Source organism: Lonchura striata, chromosome 9, assembly GCF_050655825.1.
Source record: "Lonchura striata isolate lonStrDom1 chromosome 9, ASM5065582v1, whole genome shotgun sequence".
In the NCBI taxonomy this organism is placed as follows: domain Eukaryota; kingdom Metazoa; phylum Chordata; class Aves; order Passeriformes; family Estrildidae; genus Lonchura; species Lonchura striata.
Window position 1 is genome coordinate 7,585,988 of NC_140711.1, and position 17,259 is coordinate 7,603,246.

The 17,259-nt window shown below is 42.3% G+C and overlaps 1 protein-coding gene across 1 annotated transcript in view; it reads left to right on the forward strand.

Moving 5' to 3' along the window:
- Positions 1 to 10,310: 10,310 nt before the first annotated feature.
- LOC110474068 (serine/threonine-protein phosphatase 2A regulatory subunit B'' subunit alpha) overlaps positions 10,311 to 17,259 on the forward strand; it is a 57,111-nt gene continuing 50,162 nt past the window's right edge. The window contains exon 1 of the mRNA XM_021537166.4: positions 10,311 to 12,467. Coding sequence (XP_021392841.3) covers positions 10,530 to 12,467 — 1,938 coding nt within the window. The 5' untranslated portion in view covers positions 10,311 to 10,529. The remainder of the gene's footprint in view (positions 12,468 to 17,259) is intronic.

Below are 17,259 nucleotides of genomic sequence, written 5' to 3' on the forward strand. Positions count from 1 at the left end.
TTTTTTTTCCATGGGTGGGGTGAGTGTTGGCTGGTGGTTTTTTGTTTTTAGTAAGGACCGTTCTCCATAGAGAACATCTCTGCCCTTGAATTACACAGAAAACCTGACTTGAAGTAACTCTGAAGCTGGCATGTCCAGATGCAGGGCAGAGCTTGCTTTGCCTTAGTTGTGTAAATGTTTTCCAATACTGATTTGACTTAAGTGACTGCATGTTCCTCTTCCCTGTAAGAACTTTTCTGAAGGTTCAGTTAGAGCTTAGATCCTGTGCTCCAATTCTGTCAGAAATGGGAGCAGCATAGTAGAGCTACAGGAGGAGGAGGGGAACTTTCTCATCCATAATTAACCTAGTTGAGTGCTGTCATAAAGAACTGTTTTTATATTTGTTATGGGAAAAGATTCTTCCAGCAGAATTCACTGTTGTATTTTCTCTGCTGCTTATATCCCTGAGTCTAGTTTGTGGAATTTCTGAGCTAGGACTGCCAGGGCAGTTGTGACTAAGCAGGTGCTTTTCTTTGACCAAAAGAAACACTCCCTAATGTCACATAATTTGAGAAATCAGAGCTTGAGCACCAGAAACAGATGTATTTTCTTTGCAGGGTAAAATGAGGATAATACTGGAAAATATTATCAATGTTGGTAATTAACCATGTTAACAATTAATCAGTGTTTGATTAATATGCAAATACTCTGCTGATGGAGAAATGAGTAATTCTGACTGCAGAATAATGTCTGGGCAGGGTGCAGGAGGCAATACCCGAGGTCATACATGTAAAACACGAGCTAGTTTAAAATTACTTCATTTTAATGAATATGCAGCTTCACAAATGTGAACATGGCTGTCCACTTAAAGTGAAGTAATCTTTGCATTTATCTGGTTTTCTGTTTGGTTTTTTTCCTGTGTGTATTGCTTTTGTTTTTAATCTGCTTCTATTTAAATACACAGGGAAAAGGGAGAAGTTAGTGGAAATTCTCTTTGCTTCATTGTTGTTTTGTAAATCTCCCTGGGTTAATAAAGACACAGGAGAAATTATTTCCTCAATCTTACTGGGATGTCAGGCTTAAACACTTTTAGTTTTTCTTTGTAGAGGACAGGGGACAGAAAAGTTATGCTCCCTTAAACTGTGCCTTGGTTTGAGCACACTGCTCTGTGTCTCTGGGGTGGCTTATCAAAAGCACAGGCACAAAAATCTGTAGCAGTGCCAGAGTTGTTGAATGCCAGGACATGCTGCACCTTTTGGTGTAATTTGTTGCATTTTGACAGCTGCTGCTGTTCCCAGTGTGTGCTGGAGGCTGGCAGGAATGGGCTTGTGCAAGGTATGGCTGGTGGGAATGACAGCTCCTGGCTCCTGGGATTGTGCCTCAGAGGAGGGGGTGGGAATGCAGCACAGAGTTGGAGCTTTTCTGTCTCACTGTGCTTGTTGCTGACCCATGGAATAGCTACAGCAGTACTCCAGCTGGGACCAGATATGGGCTGGGAACTGAGACTGCCCTGGAGAAATGGGCTATCACCTTAGACAAAGAGAATTTTACCAAAAATTTGAATGCTTGAGGGTTTAAGTGACTCTAGTGTGATACATGTAAGACCTGAAGAAGTTGGATATGTCAAGCAATGAGAAATGCATGAACTCTGAATACATGGGCAATAAATGAAAACAATTGTTTTAGTTGTTATCAAATTAGAAGTATTTATTCTGCAGACCACTAGCTGATGGCTACTCTGCTACAGGAGAAATTTAACTTCAAAGTAAGTTTCCAAAAATAGTTTCAGGGAGTTTGTAAATTGTAACCTCAGCGTCAGCAGAAGTTAATGACCAAGGGAATGCTAGCTTGGACACAAATCTTCCTTTGTTATTTTAACACTTAAATAAAATCACTTTAATTCATGTAAAGTGAATGGATACTTTTAATACTGAACTAACATTCCAGGAACAATAAATTTATCTTGCTAATATGAAATTATCTCTTTCCATATACGGTTATAAACAGCCAGGAGACACATTACTTAATCAAGCAGGCTTTCTGACCTCTGCCCTGAGCCTTGCTAATTATGTGCTTTTGCAGCTTGTCCACCTCCAGTGTTTTACTGGTTGGTCACCTTATTCTGTCAGTGTGTCAGAGCTCAGGTATTAATTTTTCTTGTGCCTTGCAAAAATTCAGCATGTTTGTGAATGTATTTGGGTCCTGCTAAGTGAGCAATACTGGTGGGTCTACAGACGTGAGGCTGGAACAATAAATAGTTGGCAAAATGTTTATGTGTAATGGGTTGGCGTTACGTGGAAAAATTGTGTGAGCTTTTACTCTCTTGCTGTCTCATCTGTCTAACTGGAAGCCAGTCTCATGGGGCACAAATTCCTGTCTGGTCAGTTTTAGTTCCAAGACTGTGCAAATGGAAAGTTGAAGAAAGGTATTTCAGAAAAGCTGAAAAGGGTGACATCTTTCCTGGTACTGTTAACTCTTCTCCTTCCCAGCTGACATCCCAGTGACAAGCTTTGCACGGCCTGTGTACTGGTGCTCCCCAGCAGTTTCTGGTATACTCATGTTCAGGGACTCTGTGCTGGTGTTTCTGAAGGGGATGGAGACCCTGGAGTATTAGATAACCTTGTCACTTAACCTGGAGGGGTTACACTGAATAATACTGCATTTACTAACTGCAGGTCAGTATTTAAAAACAATGGATTATGATCTACTGCCAGGTTTATTTTTAAAAATCAGTGAATACTATTATTATTGATACTAGCCCAGATCTTTTTGAGTGGTGGGTTGTCTTGTATTGCTGCTGTTAATGTGGACAGGTTGTATTTAAATTGGTGTTGGGGGATTATTTTTCTTTAGGGTAACTCTATCAAAACAGATTTCTCAGTGTAAAAAACTGACTTCTGTGAATGCACAGTGACTGCAGAGCAGTGTTAATGGTCCTGCCACAGTGAGGCAGGACAGTGAGGCTCAAGGTCATGTCTGCTTGGAAGCCTGCCTTGATAAGTGTTCCCATTGCAGTGACCTCCATGGGTCACTGCAGGAATGCTGAAGTCCAGCTACAGCTGGTAAAGTTTGATGGTCTGGAGCTCTTGGACAAGAAAGCATGAAAGACAAGCAAATATTCTGCTGTGTATGGGTTTTCAGAGAGAGATTAACAAAGGACTTTGTTAGTGCTCCTTAAAGGAAATTAACTGCCATGGAGCAGCAGTGTAGCTTTCTCAATAATTAATACCTGGTTAAAGCCTAGGAAGGACTGTCAGCTTTTCCAAAGAAGAGTGATCACTCTTCACTCCTGGGGGGACCTGTATTAAGGCTTGTGTTGTTGAACCAAGTTCTAAATGGCCTGGAAGAGAGGCCGAGTAATGAAGTGACAGTATATGCTGAAAATCACAGAATTAGGGTAGCAGGAACAAAAACTGGCTGTAGTTACAGAAGGTTCTCACAGTACTTGGTTGTAGGTATTTGATACCAACAGATATAAACTAATGTGCACAAGGAATAAACAACTCCCTGTGCAGTGATGAGCTCATGAGAATCTGTGCCATTCAAGAAAGAGATCTTTTAAGTAATGCAGACAAGGCTCTGTGAAACTCAGCAGCAGTCAAAAACAATAAAAAAGGCAAATAGAAATGACATCTCTAGGAAAAGAAGAGGCAGCAAACCAGCCATGGTGTAAATCCATAGTGTATTTGTTACGTGAATTGTTATATGAATTTATTGAATTTTGTTATATGAATAACATACCCTCCCAAAGTTAGGGGCAGATGTTCTTCCCTCTCAAAGAGTTCTAGTTAATATTACAGACAAGCACATGATTGAAGAGCCTTTGTAAAAAGAGTAACCAAACAAACTGGAATTTGGCATGGAAAATATATGTTTGGAAGTAGGAAGGATAAGAGGAAGGATTGGGATAGAAATCTGGAGCCATGGGAGTATCCCTGTTTATTTTGCCACCCCAGCATAGCAAGAATTAAATGATGTCAAGTGGCACCTGTAAAAGGTGGTGGCTTTTGACAGAGGAGGTATGAAAACATGTCCCCCTTGTCTCCCCAGAACCTTTCTGTGTTCGTAGCATCCTTTGATGAGACATTTCCCAGGTTTGCTGCATGTATGTACTTCTCTTACCCTGCTTCTTGTGACACTGACTACCTAGTTCTTGTGCTGAGGAGTAGGTGAGCAGTCAGACCCTATCTGCCCTTTCCATGGAGATTTATATTTCTCTGAAGTCACCTCTCTTCTGACCTGAAGTGCCTGGTCCTGCTCCATCATTCCTCACAGAATAGTTGTTCAAGACCTCTGGATCATTATTACTGCCCATCTCTGAATTACTGCCCATTTCTGAGGCTACATAAAAATATCGATCTCTAGAAGTGAGCACCTTCCTCTTGAATGGAGTGTTCTCTCAATAGATGTCTGAGCATTTTACAAAGGACAATAGTATCTTTATTTCCTCTTGGAAGACAAGTAGGAAGAAGGAGAGAGTGAGTTAACCCAGGTGGTTATGAGAACAGACACTTGAGAATACATTATCTGAAAGCAGTGAGGCTGGAAAGGGGAAAACACTATATAGGGATAATACTGATTTTTGAAAAGCAGCTCAAAAATGAATTTCTGCCTGTGGTTCTCATCTTTACTGAATGCTCTGTCCACTTTGAGTTCCTGTGTCTTGAAGTGTGTAATTAAACCAGAAAAGCTTATGAGAGGGGCAGTGGGAATGCTTAGAGGTGCAAAGTGGCTTCTGCACTAGGAGAACTGAGTAAGCTAAGAGAAGGGAAAGAGAAGGCAGAGGGATGACATGGAGTTCTTTAAATTTGGGAATGCTGTGGACAGTGTGTATGGAGATGTAGTGTTTGTGCAGTGTTTCAGTACAAGATCTTGGCTTACTGAAGCTGGTGAGTGACAGGGTTGAAAGGGGTGGTGAATGGTAGAATGTCTTGTCAAAAGATGCTCAGGATGCAAAAAATTTCTGTTGAATTCAGGGATGCTCAAGGGAGGGATAGGAGAGAAATCCTCCAAATGTTAGTAAGTACACACAACCCACATCCAGCTTCACAGTTCTCATGAACTGGAAAGAGTTGGAGGTCAGGAGAATACTCCTAGGTCCTTGAGCATTGGCATTTAACCACTGTTGGAGACAGAAATAGTTTTTCCTGTGTTCTTGTGTAATCCTGAAGGATGGGATTCATCTACTATAACTCATAATCTCAAAACTAGATTGTTAAACTCAGTGGGATGATCTTTGTTTTTGAGGTGCCTCCCTGTCTGCATTGCCTACAGGCAGCAGGACTGAACACTTCATGGCTGTGTAGGTGAAATGAATCCCACTCCTGCCATGGTTTTGTAAGAACAATAACAAGTTACAGACAGAACTCGGGCAAATGCTTATATCAATGACTGAAGATATCTTTCAGACTCTCTGGCCCTCTTGCAGAATGCTAAGAGGTGATTTGACAATCCTGAAAGCTCTTTTAATTTAGCATAAGAAAGTGGGATAGCTGTTTGTGAAACCTGATGTGGAACATACTTCAATGGGAAATGATGACCCTTTTTCTAGAATGTGTGTAATTAAATACTGAAGCACTTGAGACTATGAGGACATGTCCTCTGGTTCAAATAGAAGTGCTTACTTTGAGTAGGTCAGCTCCTCTAACCGGGGTTATGAGGCAAGTTTGTTGCAGTTTCAAAAACATGAAATATCTTGTAGCTAAAACCTTTTAGAAATGAAAATTCTAAAGGTTCTGGTTGCTGTGCCAGTGTCAGTGGTATAAACCCCTGTAATCCCCAAACTGTACATGTTGTAAGTGGTTTCTTCTACTGTTCCTCAAATGTGTGCACATGCATCAAATTTCTCCTGGTCCTGAGGACTGAAAAGCTGCACATCCTACATAAGTCCTACGTACAAAATAGTTCCGTTGCCATTAAGCATATCAAAATATGATAAGCTGTAAATATATAAGAAATACAGGACAAAGAAACAACTTAGTTTTTTTTCTTCCAAACTTTTTCAATATAGGAAGAAAAGTTACTCTTTTTAGTCTCCTGTTCCTTTTATGAGGAGTAAAAAATTGTGCAAACGATGGCGAGTTGTTAATCAGTTCCTTTGTGATCTGAAATAATTAAGTGTCTGGTTATAAAATTTCCACTTAATCCAGCAGAACTGTATTTGTTTCAAAAATTTATTGGAAAGAAATGTTAATTTGTTTGCCTGCTTTTTTCTTCTATAATCTGTATAGCTTGCTCCCAAATCTGCTTGCTCAGAAAATTCTAAACAAAACCCAATCATTTCTAAATAAGAAGATAGAGTTAAATGCTGCTTTTTGGTACCACAAACCTTTCTAAAGAGAGTAAGACCTCACATCTGATTACACAGGCATGGTGATATACCTGAAGCTATACTGGTGACTGTCCAAATGACAGGTTATTCAGTCTCTGTTTTCTTTTGCAGGAGTACCAAACTGGAGGGTTGGTCCTACCACACCTTCCTTTAGAAACAAGCAGTTCCACAGTGATGCTCAGGCCATGTCCTGGTGCAGGAGGGCTGGCTTACTCAATACTGTGTTATGGTGGCTTCTAGCTCCTGTTGCTAGTGCTGCAGATAAGGGTTCAAGAAGACTTTTGGTGAGTTAGAGACTTTCAGAGATATTGGAGCCCTATCCTGTAGCTTTCTAGACTTCAGTTTGCAAGTGCTGGCTGACAGTCCCAATCTGAACAGATTGTCATTGTTCAATTCTTTAACTTCTGCATAATCTTTGCATGAATAGAATCTCTTGTGTGTCTTGTGGAATAACCTTTTATATAGTTAGTATCTGCAATAATTTTTTCCTTTGGAAAGCAATTCATGTCATCTTGCAGAGATAGGACAGACATAAAGCATTATTCTGCAATCACACAAGAAGCACTATTCATTTACAGTTTGTGTTATGAAGCCAGTCCTGTATCCCTGGGGCTGGGCTGGTTTCATGGCAGCAGTCCTAATTACAGAATCTTTCTGCAGTGGTTCTGAACTGGGGGCTGCTCTAGAGTCAAACTGGAATGAAGTTACAGCCTGGAAAGAGCCAAGTAGGAAAGTTTCTTTATGTGTTTGGTCTTTTAATTCTACTTATAAATAGTAGGTTTTAGTCACCCACCAAGAGTCACAACTGAAGCTCAGCTTGAGGCTGCATTCCCAGATCTGAAAACAGGGATACTCCTCTCTCAGGCTTTGTCCTGACCAGGTTTGCATGCTGGATCATGTTCAACAGATCACATTCAAATAAAGCTGCAACCTGAGCATGTCCTACCTCGGCCAAGGTAGTGGGAGAGAAATTTCTACTCTGCATCTCTAAGGATTTGTGCTGCTCCAGCCCTTGAATAACCTGAGCATGTTTTTGCAGACAGTGATAATAAAGCAATTAGTAAATAATTACTGAAAAGACATTAGTTAGTATGGAAGGAAAGAGGATATTGAGGTTTTGTATTCTTTGTTTGATTACTTCCTCCTCTGATGCAGCAGTAAAAGGTGCTGACAGCAGAGGCAGGAGGCAGCAATCCTTGTGTTGGCCTGGGCAAATTTGTGTTTGCATTGTGTTGGTTGGTGATAGTACCAGAGGAATACAGACAAATGAAAAGGGGTTAGAGAGTGCAGCAGTCATTGCACAAACACCTTGTTATTTGGCATAGCTGGCAATACAAAGTTGAACAAAAGAAAAAAAAAAAGTCCATTTAGATTGGGAATCCAGGAGAGCTTTTCCTTGAAGGAATAACCTTACACATGCAAAAACTTCATTGCTTGAAGGTGGCTTAAAGAAGTAGAGAAACTGGCTTGGTTGGCGGGAGGAAACTTTGCTTGGAGTAACAGAGGAGACAATGACTAATACATTATTACTCTAATTAAGAAATAACTTAATCAAGATGTAATTATTGCCCAAATTAGGTATAAACCCAAACTGTTCTTTGCTGCTAAAAGATCAGTCTGTCCTTGCTGTGTATGACACAGAGGAAGAAGGGAGCTCTTAGGAAGTCCTATGCTTTTTGAGAAGCAATATTAATTCTTCATCAAACTAGCTGTCCCTGAAGGCTTCTCCTTTCTCTAAGTATTATATAGCAGTCATTTCAGGAAATGCCAGAAGGCTTGTTTTAAATTGATGGAGGTTCAGAAAAACAGCAGACTTCTTTCCCTGATGTGCTGAAGGGAGTTCATGGATCAGTGGACTTCTTGGAGGCCTAGCATGAGTTTCCTTACAGAGCCCATGAAGGCACTGGGGAGCCAACAACACATTTTGAACTGTGGCTCTGATTCAGCAGAGGGTTTAGCACATGTGGCAGTGAAGCCTGAGAGGAGTGAGTAGAGGGTGTAAAGTGTCTTTCCTGGCTTTGTGAGTGATGGAGTGAACACCTCAGGGTGTGAAAAGGGTTCTGTGCATGCCCTTTCTGGTGCCTTGACTCACTGCAGGGGCTGGGGCACAGCTGGTACCTGTGCTTGTCCCTGGGCAAAGGGCACACCTTGTACCACGGCTCATCCCTGAGGAAGGGGCACAGCTGGCACCACTACTGTTCCCTGGGGAAGAGGCACACCTCATGCCTCTGCTCATCCCTCGGAATGGCCCTCCCATGCCAGAGGGGCTTTGGGGCAGTGCCAGTGGGTGTGGAGAGGGGCAGGCCAGGACAGGAGGAGCTGAGGAGCTGCTTGGCCTGCAGCTGGGACGGGCAGGTGGCAGCCTGTTACAGAGCCCAGCATGGCAGTTAGCTCTTAATCCTGAATGCAGTCTTTGCAATGCTTTATATAATCCAAAGAACAAAGTGGGAAGGATTCTTTACCTGTGCCACTCCATGTAACTGCAGTGAGCAGACATGGCACATCACAAGTTCCATTGAACACTCTTGAATCAGTGCTTCTCAGTTTTAACTTCAGGCTTTAAAATATGTAAAATGTGAACATTTAGACTTATGTTCTACCCAGTGGGAAATTACAACAGCACCAAGGGGACTTGCCTTGTGTGGGCTGTGTTTGTCCAGGCTTTGAGCTAAGTTGGTGGGATGGAACTGTGGGGAGGGCAATGCTTTCATCAGGTGCAGGCCTGGCCTTTCACAGTGCTGGATGCTTGCTTTTGAAGAAACCAAAATATACCTGTACTGTGGAGTGACTTAGCTGTGTGATATAATAATGTTTTATTAAACAGATTTCTGTTTGTACAGGAATAGAGGGTGCTCAGAATTTCACTGGGGTGTTTTCATTTGATTGTTCATGTATTAAAGAAAGATGAGGCAATATCTAAAATTAATGACCCTTAAATCTGAGATTTGCTTTTTTTCATAACAAAGTTAAACAGCTTTTGAGTTTTTTTCTGATGCAGTTCTGACCATGATAATAGGAAATGCAGTTGGAAATGACTGTGCTAAGTGTAAAACACTCAATTCCTAGTTTTCATAGGCTTAACCTTTATACAAATGTTACTATCCTCAATGTCTGCAGCAGTGGACTTACTGTATTAAACATACTGCTATTTATGGGTTGTAAGAACAACATAATTTTTCCATAAAATATATTGCTATGGTCCCAGAGACCTTGGTGAAAGGCTAATGGAAACCAATGTGGTCTTTACTAAAAACTGTGCATTCTTTGAGGCATTCAGCTACTTTGCTGCAGGCTTTTTGCAGCTTTTTATAATCCAGAGAGCTTAGAAATCCTGAAAGTGCTTTTCTCTACTGCCCTTTGCCTTATCTTTAGAGCCTTGGAAAACAAAAGGCAGAAATTCACAACAGGATCAAAATGTTTTGCTCTGTTAGAATTAAAGGTAATGTTTTGCTCAGTCTAGGGAGGAAAAAAAGCAAGGCTGAAAAAAATTAATGAGTAGCTAAAATAGAGCTGTTAAAATGGCAGCACACAGACAGCCTGTGTATAAATATAGGCCAGCTCCTCAGCACTGCTCTTATATGGTAGATCTGAGTGAAAGAAGACTATCAGCCTACTCTCTTCTGTGCAGGCCTGTGTGCTGGTTGTTCTGTCTGGTGCCAGATGTTTGGTAGTAGACTAGGCTGCACAATACATGGCAATCATAATGACTGTCATCTTTATTTCTATTGCAGGGACCTGTGTCACCAGTGTGAGAGAGGAATCTCCCAAGTACACTGTGGATTTTTTCTCTGCACATGCTACTGGATTATCTATCTTTTACTGACCCACCCAAAAAGAGAGGAAAAGGGTCAAACAGAAATTGTTGACTTGTCACTTCTGCGATAAAACTGACTGGATTTTATGGCCTCTGCTGGAGAAGCTACCTGGACCATTGGAAATGGAGCAGCTTGTGCTGCATCTCTGCTGGGCATGGAATATGAGCATCGAGGTGCCTTAAGTTAAACCATATGCAAGTTCCACTAGTTGTTGTAACTGTACTGCTGAAACCACTCCAGACTTTGCCAGGGCTTTCCAAGGCAATAGCTCTTCACACAGTTTGGATGTTTCCAATAGACATTTGAATGTTTTCATCCAGTCTGGTGTGGCTGTGAAAAGTGAGCTTTTCCCTGTGAAGTTCGTGGTGAGTTTTGCAGCCTCACTTCCCAGCGTGGTCTGTGCTATGGCAGCGACCTACAGGCTGATGGTGACTTCAGTGAACTGCTACAGCAGCGTGGTGGTAGAGCAGCACTCCCAGCACACCGTGCACTACTGCACAGGCTCCTGCCAGCTCCTCAGACAGGGACTCGCCTGCATAGTTGCTCACCACAGTGTCTGTGCAGAGCTCAGTGTCCAAGATGCCAACCTGGACCATAAAATTCCTGTTTCTGAAAATGGCCTTGCTTTGGCTGGAAATGAGGACTATCACCAAATCCTCCCAAATAATCCAAGAATCAAGAAGGGCTTTTCAGTGCAAACCTCCAGCAGTTTAAAAGACATTACTGGTGAGGCAATAAACCTTGCCAGTGGTAAAATAAAGGAATTCTCCTTTGAAAAGCTCAAAAACTCTTCCAGTCATGTGGCCTACAGAAAGGGAAGAAAAGTTCGGTCAGAATCTTTCAGCAGACGATCCTTTGATTTTGACTTGATTTGTGGGCACTTTAACAATGATGAGAACTGCCCTCCATGTGGCTTTTTTCAGAGTCCCTCACCTGTAGAGAAATGGCAGGAGAGCAGTGATGCTCGAGAAGTCACCATGAATTCTGTGGTTCCCTTCTGCCCTCATTCCTTCCCTGAAGAAAACCTCATTACCCAGATTTTAGAAAAACACAAGCTAGATGGTTCTTCTGGTGGGGATATTAAGGTGTGCCTGGACATTCTGCTCAAGTGCTCAGAGGATCTGAAAAAGTGCACAGACATAATCAAACACTGCATCAAGAAGAAGTCTGCAGATGTTGGTGGAGGGAACAGCAATGATCCCCTGGCTAATTCAGAGATGATGTACATGAATCTGATGACAAGATTTTCTTCCTACCTGAAAAAGCTGCCCTTTGAGCTGAAGACAGCGGGGCAGAGGGAAGCGAGTGACTGGGCAGAGCTGATGAACTATTTCCATGGCTTGCAGCAAACTCCCATTCCCCTGGTATTTGGTGATGAGCAGCCACCCAGGTATGAAGATATCATTCAGCTGCCATCCTCAAGTGCAGTTCCTCTCGTTCTACCAGGTCAGGGTGAGGTGACAAGCACCTCCCAGTCCATCCAGACAGGTACTGTGAGCTTCACTTCCAGCTCCCTGCCTGCTGTCCCTCCAGAGAGCAGCGTGAGAGTGGTGAAAGATGCTCTACCTCAGTCACCAGCCCCGAGCCCCTGCGACTGCACGTCTGCCACTGAGGCGCTGTACATCGAGGAGGAGTCTGATGGGGACAGAACAGCAGGGACAGAGAAGAAGGCAGAGCAGAAGGGGAGCTGGCAGAGCCTGGAGCGCAGCTACCAGAGAGCTGCTGGTTCAGACCTTGCTGCTGATGCTAAAGCAGAGCAGGCCAGGGCAGGAGATGGTCCTGAGCGAACTGCTCCTTTAAAACCAGTGTCAGACCCTGTGTTGTGTGGTGCCCAAGCTGCTGTCCCCAAAGGAGCCCAGACATGCAGTAGGGTGGACAAGGAGGAGATAGACAAACTGCTGCTGGACTTGGAGAGCTTCTCACAGAAAATGCAGAGTACTCTGAGGGAACCCTCTCGGAAGGAGGACGAACCTGCCTCACTGCAGGTGTCTGGCAGGCAGGGTAGGCAGGCTCCACCTCTAGTTCTTGAACCCAAAAGTAAACCTGCTGATCCCCCCTCTTCTTTGTCAAAAATCATGGAGCCCAATGGTCATAAAATGGAAGAGGATGACAGAGCCCTTTTACTGCGTATCCTGGGAAGCATTGAGGACTTTGCCCAGGAGCTGGTGGAATTCCAGACAGGCAAGGGAAGTTTGTCCAAGGAGAGGGAAGTGATGCAAATTCTCCAGGAAACTTTAGCAACTCCTTCACAGTCCTTGCTTGCAGGGCAAAAAAGCCATGCTGGGGCTGCCTCCAGAGACTCTGTTCCAGCTTCAATTCAGCAGGCCCCAGAAATAATAAAGGTAAGAGAACAAAACTTTTGATGGGCTAGTGAGTAAAACAAACATGGGAAAATGTGGGGGAGTGTGGGGAATTACATCTAAATGATGCATTGTGCTTTGAATGCTGCAGTGTGGAATAATGTGTTAAACCTGGCAGAAATGTAGTCTTTATTTAAAGATAAACAAAAAAAGGAAACTGAAACCCATGAGAAAATAAAATAGGTCCTGACATGGAGTTTCACCTTTGAGCTTGATCCTTTCCTGCTGTTGCTCCTGTAGACTGCTTGTGGTTTAAATGGGTCCCTTATAATAGGGTGTAGTAATAATTACTTTAATAAGTATAAATAATAACTTTATTTCTGGGACCAAGTATTGGACTTCCTCTCAGCAGTTCAGTGAGAACTGATTCTTCCACCTCTCCCATCTCTGAGCAGCCTTTCTTGTCCTCTTCATCACTGGTTCCCAAAGAGACCAATCCTCCATGGGACACAGGACAGAATCTCAGGATTTTGTTTTGCTTTCCCTGTCCCCAGTGGATGGAGTCATGTGGAGTCTGTGTTGCTTATATCTCAGATAAGAAGCAAGTTTTCCCAGGAAAAAGGGTCTTGATAAGAGCCTGTTTCAGAAGGAAGCCAGGGCTGTCTGTCGAGCACTCAGTGCTTTTCATTTGGTAATGGCTGCCAAATCACAAGAAAACTTGTTGCCATACTTCCAAGTAGGCAGTAACTGTAGAGAGGACTTCAATTTCCAAAATTCCTCTTCATAGGCGCTGAAAAAGTGCCCTGGTTGTATGTGAACTTTCACAATTTCTTCCAGTTGGAACTAAATGTGCATGTTTTCAGAATTGTCCACTTTAGCCCAAAATTTGATGCAGTTCTGAAAAAGAGTGCATGGATTCTATATTGCCCTACATGATGGCACTGACATCCTTTTAGACCAGGCTCTCCAAGAGTTTCTGTTGTTGCTCTGGGAAACTTTGCTTACAGAAAATGGTATTCTGATATTTTCAGCAAGGGAAAGAATCTTTTTCCTCACAGTGTGTAAAATTAAACAGCTCCAAAATCTCTAAAGTAATCCCTTGTAATTCTTGCCTTGTACATTATTTTACTAAATTTTTTCTGACTTGTGAATTCAAACAAAAATGTGTTTGATGAAGTGTGACACTGGCTTTGTGGCAGATTTTATGTAATGCTTGAAAATGGGATGCATTGATGCTGCCAAGTGGCTTCTCAGTGTGATGCCTGGGCAGGTTGTGCTCCCCTGATCCCACCTAGCTGTGTGTTAGCTTGCTCCCAGCCTGCCTTCTATGGACATGTGCTCCACAGCTACCAGAGCTCTGCCCCTCCATGCAGTCACACGACTCCTGCCTTGTGCAGATGCCCAGAACCAAAGACCCTGGGAGAGAAGAGCTGTTTTGGGGAGGCAGCTGGTCCCCTCAGCAGTGGGCACAAGGCACTGGGCTGCTGGCCCTGCACTTGCCCTGAGGTTTGCTGTTATTTGTGGCACAGATGTGTCCCCTGCTAGGTGTAGCATCTAGGGAATACATCCATATTCCTGGGTCACTCTGGATGTAATTGAAGCTGCATGTGGATTCTCAATCAGTATTGCATGTGTGCTCCAATTATACAAAGTATTTGTTGTATTTTCTTAAGGCCCATAAAACTGTTATCAAATAGCTGGGCACATGTGCAGGAACCTCAGATCTCTCAGACTGGTGACAACACAACACACCTTTTGTTTGTGAGTGTTGTGACATATTTAATATCCCTCAATGCTAAGCAATGAAAAAGGAGAGGGAGAATCCTTCAGACCAGGCTGTCCTCTGGCTCAGCTGGCCTATCTGTGTTGAATCTGTGCTAATTTATATCAGCAACATACTTCCTCTTTATCATAAACCCAATTATGATCCTCCACAGAGAACAAAAGGATTACTTGCCTCTTCATCTTCAAAATCTAAATATTTAGAAACTAGGAAATGAATACTCAAGAAGTCCATCAGTTTTGCAGAGCACATAGTAAGGGCATCATGCTCCTTTTGGGCAGGCCAGGAAGCATTGCATACTTTTAAACTGTTCAACATTTCCCATTCTGAGATCCAGTTTTCCGTTGCTTATCTCTAAACCTCTGAACTATTTGTTTTGGGATTTCCTGTTCTCTGTGCCTGTCTTAAGCTGATTTTTTAGTATGTTGGTTTTGAAAAAAAATAGTCGGTGAGAAGACTGCAGTTGCCTTTTAGAGATCAATAAGCCCCTTAGTACATGTCTGTATTTTTGTCTGTAGTGAGGAGGGCTGGAGTGACCAGCAGGTTTGAGGGAACTGGGGGAAACTGGAGCCAGTAAGCAATGAAGAAGGTGGAAATGGGTCTGTTGGGATGCTCTGAGCTGACCTGCAGAAATGCTGAGTGTTGGGGTGTGTTGGAAGGTAAAGAATGCTGCCTTTGAGTAAAATGTCATATGCAAAGTCCTTGGAGAAGTCAGTGGTGGATGTTTTTGACTGTAACCTGTCTGTATCCTTGATCTGCCACCTGTACAGGTTGGCTGATTTGACAAAGTAAATCAGCTAATGCTTGGAGTGGTGCTCTAGTGAAAGAAGCCTAGAAAAATCTCTAAGCAATCTGGTCCTTCTGTTTTCAGAATCCCATGTGTGTGGTGCAGGCTCTGCATGTTTTGTTCATGTGTTGTATTTCAAGAGCTGTTGAATAAAGCTTATGAATAATTTTGGGAGCAGAGGTCAGGGCTAGGCTTTGATACAAAGAGACCCTTTTGGTTTTTGTCCCTTTGCTCTTGGGTATCTCCTCAAAAGGATTACTTGTGTTATAGTGAGCCAGAAAGAGCAGTTCTGCTCTTTCTTTCTCTCTCCTCTGTGCCTTGACTTCCTATTGTATTGTTCTGAAACCTTCTTTATCCTGACTATGGTTCTTGTATATAAGCTAAACCTAACTAACTTTTTTTCTGCCATTTTAGCAAGTGGAATAGCTCAGGCTGATGTCAGATAGGTGATCCAACCATTTCTGGCTGGGGACAGTGGGTCTGGGAGCAGAGCGTTTGTGGGGTTGATGAGACCACTTTTATAACCATGCTATATCTCAGGTGGTAGAGCCTTAAGTGAAGTATCCAGAGGCTGTTCCCTGTTTCCACATTTCCTCTGGATGGGCTCTAGGCAGTGTCTGTTTAATCCTGCCTCTCCCGAATGACTGATGTTTCTGGGATTCTCAGAAGGTTCTTAACTTCCTGTGCCCTGAACCACCATCTCAAGGCCATGCACTCTGCTTTTTTGTATCAAAATGTCTGTGTTGTGTGCTTAAATCAGGGGGCCCTAAGAAGGCTCTGAGCAGAATTAACTGTTTCTGAATCATACAAAGTCAAGGTTGACCTTGCAACTTTGTAATTCTGCCCCTTTCATAAGTTTGTTCACTACTTTGTTTTGCAAATGTAATGATATTCTTTTCAAGGATCTTGTATGGGGTGATTAATTGTAAAAAGTGGCTTTTATAATGTCACAGTAACTTTAATTTTGTTCTGAAATAATTCTATATTCTCAAAATGTGCCTAAAATAGAATGTAAAACTCTGGAAAATCAACTTTCATCTTACATATGTTAAAAATTGTTTTGATCAGATATTGATAATATCTGTCACTTAAGCTGTACACACAATCTGTGCTCCTTTTAAAGATCAATTATTCATTACTTCTCAACATAAATAGTGAATAACTATGGTTTTTTTTCTTTTTTTTCTGTTGGTAACAGTTACTGAAATAAAAACAAGTCTAAGTGAATCTAAAGTATCTCAGAATGAAAGCCAATTTACAGGCAATCTGGCATCTCTCACCTTTAACCTGGGTCACCTACATCAAGGAGGGATTTCTGCATTTGTTGTTTGTGCAGTTGGTCTGGTTGTTGAGACCAGACTTTTCTGCTGAGGGTTTTGTCCAGCTGTCTTTGAAGGTGTTGAAACAAGATTCTCTTACTGTCGATTTCTCATAGTACTGTATATTTATTTACATTCACCTTGTGTGTTTTGAGGACAGGAAGTAGCATGCTAGAAACCTATTCCAAAATATTGGAATACAGATACAGTGAGCCTTTCCTCTGGATTACTTGCATTTTTTCAGGTTATCAGTGAAAACCTCACAAACTTCTGAGATCTTTTGTGACTCGTTAATTTGAGCATGAAAAATATTTGGCTGTGCTGTTTTTTTAAAGTAGGAACTAGTGGCTGCCAGATTAGTGTGTCTCTTTAATGTGTATGTCTGTCAAAGGTCTCTGTAGCTGGTCTGGATGCAGATGGAGGTCAGAGAGGTTCCTTGGGCTTCATTTCCTCTGCTGTAAGCAGAACATGAAGTCATCCATCACTTGCCACAGATGATTTACAATAAATCACCTCCTGACATGCTGCTGCATGAGATCTGCAGCACTCCCAGTACAGTGCAGCCTCATGGACTCTTTAGGTGTTGCCTTAATGTTTAGGAAAAAGTTGTCAGAGTAAGAAAAAACAAATTTGTTCCAAATGTGTTGCATATAGATATCTGTATCCTTTATTTTGTGGCAGTTCCTCTTCAAACATTCCTGCCTGCCTTTTCCTTTTTGGAAGTATTTTTTCATCCCCATCCTCTTTGTACCATTCTGTTAGGCTTTGTACTCATTTGGACTTCATGTTAACTTGGGGCTTTCTACAGGAGCCCAGGAAAAGACCTCAAAGGCACATGTCCAATAAAAGCTTTCTGTTGTGAGCTTCACTGAGATCTGTGCATTTCAAATGCAATACCTTGATGAGAGCAAGCCCTACTAGCTCAAAATTGGGTGTTTTTCTGTG